The 8,821-nt window shown below is 42.7% G+C and overlaps 2 protein-coding genes across 2 annotated transcripts in view; one reads left to right on the top strand and one right to left on the bottom strand.

Annotated features, from left to right (window-relative positions):
• The window catches only part of LOC111655552 (ubinuclein-1), a 7,145-nt gene extending 5,187 nt beyond the window's left edge, over positions 1–1,958 (top strand). Inside the window, exons 11-13 of the mRNA XM_087174168.1 lie at positions 911–1,054; positions 1,164–1,214; positions 1,349–1,958. Of these exons, the coding sequence (XP_087030294.1) occupies positions 911–1,054; positions 1,164–1,214; positions 1,349–1,958 (805 nt within the window). The remainder of the gene's footprint in view (positions 1–910; positions 1,055–1,163; positions 1,215–1,348) is intronic.
• A 987-nt stretch (positions 1,959–2,945) lies between these two features.
• Positions 2,946–8,031, bottom strand: LOC111655541 (intercellular adhesion molecule 2-like). Its single transcript, XM_087174167.1, has 7 exons — positions 7,859–8,031; positions 6,128–6,328; positions 5,892–5,967; positions 4,567–4,705; positions 4,151–4,480; positions 3,700–3,927; positions 2,946–3,496 (listed from the first exon to the last, which is right to left on the bottom strand). The coding sequence occupies exons 1-7, from the start codon at positions 7,906–7,908 to the stop codon at positions 3,426–3,428; spliced, it is 1,095 nt and encodes a 364-aa protein (XP_087030293.1). The 5' UTR covers positions 7,909–8,031; the 3' UTR covers positions 2,946–3,425.
• Between the last annotated feature and the right edge of the window lie 790 nt (positions 8,032–8,821).

Below are 8,821 nucleotides of genomic sequence, written 5' to 3'. Positions count from 1 at the left end.
GGGGGGATTCTTCTTATTCACATGATGACAGATGCTATTCATCCATAGTCCATAGCCAACAATGTTATGTGCACCTGGGGTGGAACGCCAATGTAGCTGTTTACACCTGGATTTTAAGGCTCTTCTGTGGCTCTTCAGTGAGTCACATTTTCTAACACATGGTGAACATTGTCAAAAGGTCTATTTTAATCCAAAGCAGATTTTTCTTTAACCTAACCAAATGGTTTTGTTGCCTAAACCTGACCAAACTGACCTAAACACTGATTATAATAAAAACAAGATTAGTCAACCAGGTCTGAAAATAGATAAATATCAACTTTTCATTTCACACAGGAGTGTAATCCCAGTCTCCTTGGAGAAAGTCCAGTGGCTAACCCATTCATCCGCCTCGACCTTCTCCCCATGAGGACTTGTCGCTCTTTATAATATCTCACCTGACTTCCTGAAGTCTTTCTGCACTGGTGGCATTTAATAAGAACCTTTTGTTGTTTTAAATTTGATGTCACAACATCACTGCTGTTAATCACAATAGACTACTTATTCTATCTGTCTATAACTGTTATTAGAAGAACAAGAAATAAAAATGGCCTGACTGGAAATAGTAACTGTGCCTATGTCCATGTCAGGGCAACAGAAGAGGGGAATGAGGGCAAACAGAGTGTGAAGGACGGCACAGAGGACAATGTGGAGGAGAGAGGTGGGAAAAGAGGAGGTCCTAAGAAGTTTTTCAAATGGAACGAGGAGATCAGGTCAGAGATGATAAAGACCAGCACACTGAAGTACAAGATCTTTTCAAATATCACGTGTGAACACATGAACAGACAGAAACTGGACATTAAGTAACCTGCTTTAGCACGCATATTCTTGCCTTTTCCCTTGTGTAAATTTGGTCATATTTTCTCTCATGCAGGGAGTGCTTGTGCCATGTGTTACGGCCAAAGATGGACAAATATAAAAATGAAAGGAAAGGCAGCCAGGAGATGGAGGAGTACCTCAAGATGTTGCTGGACAGTGAGGTCAAACCGCTTTGGCCAAAAGGGTGGATGCAATCTTGGTACGTCTCTCCTACATCTTAAGTCATAAAATGTCTTTCAAGCATTCAAAAGTTTTTCACCTAATTGTATATGCAGACATGCCCTTTCTTTAATTGTTTCCTTTTTTAGGGCACTGATGAGGGAGAGCAGGAAATTATTAGGCCTCTTCACCTCATTACCGTAAGTACAGTAATCAGTCCAGTTCCAGCTACAAGTTTCATTTTGTAATTTGCATGAATTTCTGAAAGCTGTTAAAGTGCCAACTAATTTGACAGCTCATCAAATATCACTGAATCTGTCTCACATGTCCCCAGAGTAAAGAAGGCCAGATCAGATAAGAAGCAGTCCTCTGTCGGAGGAGCTTGTGCCACAGTGTCAGATGTTCTCCAGGGAACTCCGCCACTGGAAGTAGAACTCCCCCAAGACACGGACGATGTGTTTATTGTTACCTCAAATATTTGCAATTCCATGCAACTTGGTGTGGCGAGGACGGAGGCAGCTGCCTCGAAAAAGATGGAGAGTAAAATTGGAGGAGTGACAGTGGATGTTGGTTCCTCTACACCTGCGGAGTCAGGAGGCGAACTCCGGGTCAACGCCACATCCGCGCCGACTCATTCACTTCTGGATCTCCTTGCTGATCAAGCACTGGCTCGAGAGCAACCTCTCAGAGTTTCTCAGGAGCTCCTGGCGGCAGCTGTTGCAAAATACAAACGATCAGTTCAGCACTGGAGCTTTGAGGTGGACACCAAAAGTCTTCTTCCACCTCCTCCAGCTCCTCAGTCCAGCCCAGTCGGCGGTTTGCCAGTGAGCGGGGTATGTCGGGTTGTTTTTCCGCAGCTATTGCAGACGGGAAACTTCGCCGGGCACGTGGATGCTGACCAGATAGAGATCATTTCTGATGATTCGGACATCATCGTACAATGACCACTCCCAGTCCAGATTTACAGTTACAAGTTTTATTGATTTACTTTTTGGCTCACAAGAGACTAAAGGGATTAAAAGAATGATCATAATCGAAGCAGCAGAGGTCAAACTAATCCTCACCTTTAGTCCCTCATTGGATCCTATAATGCGACCAAGAGCATCTTTCTCTTCCGTTCCTGACTGTCACACTCCACAACAAAAAATTCCACCCGACATCTGTGGTGCTGAAGACCAAGAGATGTGGCTGAAAGCTCAGGAAAAAAGGTAGTCAGTAGATCTTGGCTTAATATTATTGTGTCAAACTTCTATTTCCAAGGTCAATAATTTTTACACTCATTCACAGCCCCAGTTTATGTCACAGGCTTTCTGTTTAAAACTCTGAGAAAGTTCCCCTGATGGATTTAATAATGACGACATCAGTCTTGACAGTTTTTGCAAATCTCATTTTTAAGATAAAAAGAAAACCCCCCCAAAAAAGTAGCAGAGTATTGTATTTTTGCTAAAGTGCAACCCAAAAAACTTTGTTCAGTTGCACTCAGTTTTGTTTTGTAGACTTTATTTTGCAGATTTTATTTATATAATCTTCCACATTTGGTGACCTTCATCATTTCAAGGTGTGTTGTACGTCATCGGAGATGCAAAGAAACTAAAGAGTAATACTCGTGCACTTTTATCAACGAGTAGACAAGTGACCCGACATCTCATCTGAAAACTGAGACCAATCTACTCAGTGAATCACTTTAGATAACCTTTAGCTACGACTTGTAATTGAAAGTATTTTTGTTTGAAATGTAAATAATTTACTTTGAATGAATAAATAATAAAGAGATTAAATGCTATAGGCGTTTTTGTAACCTGTGTTTTGGTTGTGGTGTCGGCAGGTCTGAAGTTTCAGTCACACACTTTCAAACATGTTGCACAGAAGTGTTGCACATATTTGTAACTATAGGGAGTCCATGTCTAAAGCAAGAACGTAGTGCTGCTGGATGCATGACAGTTCATTTTAATGTACAGCAAACAACGTGACCTCAGTGAAGAAAGACGGTGCCACACTCGGGCCGCTCCATTTACACGGGACAAACACTAACATTGTTTAGCAAAGGTTCAGACATTTCATAAAACAACATTTACAGACAAATAAGCAAGGAGGTAAAACCTATGCTAGTATGACTGTTGGATTATGAAGTTGTACAAGATGAGAATGATTTTTGATGACTTGAAATGTACTTGTGCATTACATGGAGACAGCAGAAGAAAGTACCTGGGCAGATGATCTCAAGCAGAGAACTTCATTGTTCCCTATTTGTTTTTTTTTTTGAAAGGTTGAACGTAAAGATGAAGACATGAATCCCGACATAAGAGGAGAGACACAAAGCAGTGAGTCTCCAAACATTTCTCAGAGCAGGAGCAGTTCATCCAAACAGCACAGAGAGACGAATCACAGACCTCGCTGGGTTCTTTTAGGGTCTACAGCCGGTTAATCGTCTGAATAAACAGGACGGCCAGAAGGAAAAATATATTACAGCTGTTTGAGGTTCCTAGGAAGAGGGAGAGACAAATGAATTCCATCAGTGCTGGCAGACCTTAAATCTTTGCCTCAGAAGACATTTTGAATTAAACCTCTCAATGTTTAGAATAATGGGAGTTTAAAATGTAGATTGCAAGTTTGAACTCTTCGCTGGTTTATTTCTGTTGGAAATTGAGTGTTTTAGTTAAATTTATGCAGATAAAACAAACCTACCACTGCTTTCGATGACTTCCACCTCCACTGTGAAGTTTTTCTGTACCAGTCCTTTTGTCCAGACTGTGTAATTCCCAGCATGCTTTCTGCTTGAGTTAGTGGGCAGGTCGACCGCCTGCCCATCTCTGAACCAGGTGACTGATGGTTGAGGGTTTCCTCTCACCTCAAAGATGATGCTCTCTCCCTCTCTCACCTGCAGTTTTGTGGGACAAATAAGGTGTGGACCATCTGAGGGAGAAGAAACGTCGCAGGTGGGAGTGGAGGAAAAGACAGTTGATATGTTTAACACGAGGAAATGGGCGAGAGGAAGTGATGTATTGAAAAAAAGGATAGAGATTTTAAAGATGTGAAGAGACCCAAGAGAGGTAGAGGGAGAAGAAGAGAGAAATTCTTATAGGTAAAAATTACACGCTTGAAATATGTAATGACAAACGCTGGCAGTTTCACTCACAGAGGACTGTGGCATTGAGTTCTTGTGATGTCTCCACTGGAGGATGCTGCGGTCCTTCAGGTCCCAGTTCCAGCTTGGCTTCACACCAGTACTGGACTCCATCATCTTCTTTACTGGGCAAGATGTCCACAGTGAAGATCTTAGTCACCGGTGTCCTCTCTGTGTCGTTGGACTGTAGTTGACCCAGAGCTGTTTGTCCTCTGTAGAAGGTCACAGTGAGGTTTTGAACGGGAGCAACGTCCTGTACTTCACACTGCAGAGTGTAGTGACGGCCCTCAAACATCGGCCCGGAGTGATCAACAAAGCTGATGGACACGCGGTCTGGAGGCTCTGTGGAGACATGTGTACAGGTCAGCCACACAGAACAGGCTTGATGCATGTTCTCACATGTCAGAAAGATAAAATTACAAACTCACTGTAGACTGTTACAGGGAGATTAATCTGGCATTGTCCTCCATGGTCAGATAGTGCGTAGCATGTAGACGTGATGTTCCACTCAGTCATCTTGTCCACGCGCCAGACCAGAAAATGATTGGGAGTGATATTGAGAGGTGCCTGGAGTTGCAAAAGGTCACAAAAAAAAGCTATTGAGATTCTGTTCACTACAATAGATGTTATCATCTGGGTGGTGGCCTACTCGCTTATTAGGGGCCCCTTAACAGTGTAATCCCACACCACAGCCCTGCAGTAAACCCTGTCTTTGTGGGTGTTCAGGAGGTGTGGCATTCTTGGAGTCTTTGGGTGTGGGCCCAGATAGGGCCACTTCATAGTTTAGCTAAGGCAACAATAGAAAAACTTCGTAGGTGTGACTGAGAATATCCCTGTGGAGATATTCTGCACGTCTAACTGGGAGGGGACCTGGATCCACCCAGAACACCCAGGGGTCCCATCTGGCCTGGAATGACCCTGCCTGGGCTAATGCACTGTGGACATGACATTTCAATACAGACCAATACATCAGCAATAACCACAGTGTGAATGTGACAATAGCGTTGAATCAGCCCATCTGACTCCGAGTCAACAAAAGTTTTATTGCAGGAAAGTTAGAGTAACCAGGTAACCGGGCTGAACAGAAGGGTGTCACTGCTTTCTCTGGCTTAAAGTTTTCACACCCTCCAACTCCGGGATCAGTGCTGGGAGTGGTCAGAGTGCGGTTTGCTGCACTTGTAACTACACCCCAAAAGTGATGTCACATGGGTCCTAACATACGCCTGTACATCACTGTGGCAAGGTGAAAAGTTAAATAACGGGGGGTCGACAAAGACATGATGAGGGATGTTAAAGGTCCCATATTGTATAAAGTGCTCAGTCACACAGAGAAATGCAAACAGCCTGTATTCAGAAAATGAGCCTAAAAACTTTGTGATGTCATAACAAAGCAGTCACTGCTCTCAGCCATGTACCAAGACCCGTCCAAATTTGCAGGATTTGGTTTTGGAGTTTTTACCTGAAATCTGCAATATTTTGATTGGATCACTCAGAAATCAGTCAGCCAATCAGAGGCTCAGAGATCAGAGCCTCCTCTCCACTGATTGGCTCACCGACCTGTTGTTACTAGAGCTCCAGAGAGAAGCCTGAGAGAGGAGATGTAAAACTACAGAGATTGTTTTTGGTTCTTAAAACCACAAATATATCCTCTTAAGGTTATCAAAACTTCAAAACAAAACAAAACAAAAAAGTGTAGAATATGGGACCTTTAACATTACTCAAGTCATACATTCAACAACACTGATTCCCCTACCAGCGGGACTTCCCAACCCAGAAAAGGAAAACCCTTCCCTGATACAGAGCAGTTAGCCGTGAATGGATCTTCAAACCTGTGATGGGAGAGTTTACACGCAATTAGTGACAAATTCACACAGAAACAGGGGAAAGTACACTTCCCACACAAGTCAGTGGTTACACAGATACGGAAAAGCAGAACAAAAGAAAATATTTTGGGAATTTGGTTGTCAGGTAATAAGTTATTTGCCATACCTGACCACCAGAGTGGAGGGTGACAACGTCAGAGGGCAGTGGGGTCTTTCTCCTGGCTCCCCAGGGCTGCCGATGAGGGGAGGGATAGTGAGAGAAGAAGGGAGAGGTGGGAGATTTGATGGAAAGGGTGACGGGGGTGAGATTTGCGATGGAAGACGTGGAGCATGTGTGTTAGTGGAAACAGGGGATGGGGTAACTGAGGTTTCACAGGAGTGGTCAGGGAGAGGGGAAAGGAAGAAAGACACAGTAAGTCATATATAAACAAGTCATATGTAAACACTGAATGCAGGATTAACACAGTACAACAGAAGCCCCCGTCCGCAGCAGCACATCCCTCAGCTGCCTATCTGAATCCACCGCAGGTAAAACAATGACTATGTATAAGCACCTCACAGAACCCCATGTAAAATTACCCAAACTATCCCTTTAAGGAGGCCCCATTAGAAATCAGTGGATCAGATAAAAATTCCTAAAGGCCGTATCAGTACATGTTGAGGTATTTGTGGTGATAAATCCAGTTAGAGAAATACAATAATATGTCCCTCCAAATGTTTATCTTGGTGCAGAGGGTTGTATGAACTTATGAGTCATTTTCCCCTGCCTTAACATAATACAGCCAAGGGTCAATTGAATTTTGCCATCTCGTGAAATAATACACTTTTTAGCTGATCTGTTGTGAACCATTGTCTTGTAGCGCCCTGAATACACCCAGTGTGTTCCTCTGAGGAAGGAAGGACACCCTGCCCAAGTCAAAAGGACTCCCTTCTCTTTTCTGTGACCATTGTTCCACTGAATCCTGTGCTTGTTCTGCCTATCAGACGATCTCACTGACAGTAGCCCGCCGGTGTGTGTGTGTGTGTGTGTGTGTGTGTGTGTGTGTGTGTGTGTCAGCATACCAGCTGTCAAAATTTATAGTTATGTTTCCCACATGCCACTCTGCAAACTGAGTGTAATGAGACGGCTACCAGGTTCTGTCTCTTCAGACTGTCTCATCAATAGAGCGAGAAGTCTGTCAAAAATCAAACTGTCAGGATGGAATCACACATATGTCTCATCTTTTGACCATTTCACCTATTTTACTGATGCATTAACATGTAACAAGCTCTTTAATTCTGTAGCTGGTTGCAGTGTAGCACATTTTTACCTGCCAAATGTTATGGGAAAACAGCAGTGGCTGTCAGTGACATGTAGTGGAATAAAAGGGACAATATTTCCCTCTGAAGTGCAGTGGAGTTGAGGTGAGTATAAGTACTTCAAGATTCTACAGTACTTTAGTTTCTTTGTACTAAACTTTGCCAGTTAATGACAGAAGAAGAAGAAGATAATATATCACTGCTCCTCAAAATTATTCGTTATTTTTCTCATTTTGTCAGGTTACTTTATACAACCCAGAGTTACATGTTTGTCTGAAAGGACTTTACAAACTCTGCAACATACTCTGTCCACACACTCTCAATCCCTGCTCATCTCTCTGCTTATACTTCTGTTTCTTTAATCCTATAAAAAAAGTCTAAAATAATTCAATCTGAAAGTGAAAAAAAAAACAGTCTTCGGTTGAACTGCTCAACAATGTTGACATCCACAATCTGTGATGAAGGGTAGCAAGCACCGTACATCCCTAACAGCAACATCACGAGCTAAAAGAACTGGTTTACTGATTTAAAAGAGCAGCCTGTGTCATCTTCATACCTGTCCATAGCACTCATCCAGGTGACATTTCACTCACCTGAGCCGAAAAGGCGAAACAGCAGAAGCGTGATTGGCCAACCACAAACAAACATCCTTAGTCAGTTTCCCCGGCTCCAAAACACAGACTGCTGATATGAAGTCTCTCTGAAACACACGGTACTTGCTGTGTGACGCTGGCAGCAACTCGGTCTGAGACTTCTGAGAAAAACACTGACTACTTCGGGTTTTTATAGGAGTGTGTGTGTGTGTGTGTGTGTGTGTGTGTGCGTGCGTGCGTGTGTGTGTGTGTGTGTGTGTACTTATGGCTGAAACGAATAATCAGTGATTCCTTTGCTTTGGCCCATGAAACCCACCATGGGCGTTCTCTGTTGGTATATCAAGAGAGGAAGGAAGGGAGGGTCAAGAATAATGTAGTGCAGTGCTGAGGCATGGAGGGCAAGACTGAGTGTGTGTGTGTGTGTGTGTGTGAGAGAGAGAGAGAGATCACTTACACAGCAATGGTAAAGCGGGGCCACTCTCATGGCCTCACACTTTTGGACCCTTTTGGACAATGACAGCTATCAGCTCAGTGACATGACAAACATTATCAGGTTTTTTCTTTATTTAAGAAAATTATCGCACAAAATCGTGAGATATTCAAGATGTAATATGGATGTAGAGAGCGATCTGTCCCACTTTTACATGTGATTTAGTGGGTTCAGTAATTTTTTACTATGGCTGAACAATTAATCCAAATATTATCAGAATCATAATATGGCCATTTGCAATATTCAAATCATAAGAGCAGCAATTTCTTTTGATAAAGGTGTCACAACAGACCATAAATAAAGCATCGTCATGATGCTCCAGCTTGTAAATCATATTCTACAGACATAAGGAACTTGCTTTTAAGCCCCCACCAAAAATCACATCACCATCATTTTAATTTGATTTTCTTTTTGTGAACTAGAAATGCAAAAATTACTATTCCAACTGAAGCAATTGCAATATCTTAATAAATAATAT

This window comes from Seriola lalandi, unplaced genomic scaffold, assembly GCF_002814215.2.
Source record: "Seriola lalandi dorsalis isolate HSWRI2012SDOR001 ecotype SW California unplaced genomic scaffold, Sedor1 jcf7180002054324, whole genome shotgun sequence".
Classification (NCBI taxonomy): Eukaryota; Metazoa; Chordata; class Actinopteri; order Carangiformes; family Carangidae; genus Seriola; species Seriola lalandi.
Note: the sequence above shows the minus strand (reverse complement) of the source record. Positions and strands in the feature narration are given on the sequence as shown.

What these genes read in the sequence shown, in the direction of transcription:
- LOC111655541 (XM_087174167.1), bottom strand. Translation starts at nt 7,908, where the DNA reads ATGTTTGTTTGTGGTTGGCCAATCACGCTTCTGCTGTTTCGCCTTTTC. An exon ending in CTGCTGTTTCGCCTTTTCGG is followed by an intron (nt 6,329 to 7,858) that starts CTCAGGTGAGTG and finishes CTCCTGTGAAAC; the next exon opens with CTCAGTTACCCCATCCCCTG. An exon ending in TCTCCCTGTAACAGTCTACA is followed by an intron (nt 4,481 to 4,566) that starts GTGAGTTTGTAA and finishes ATGTCTCCACAG; the next exon opens with AGCCTCCAGACCGCGTGTCC.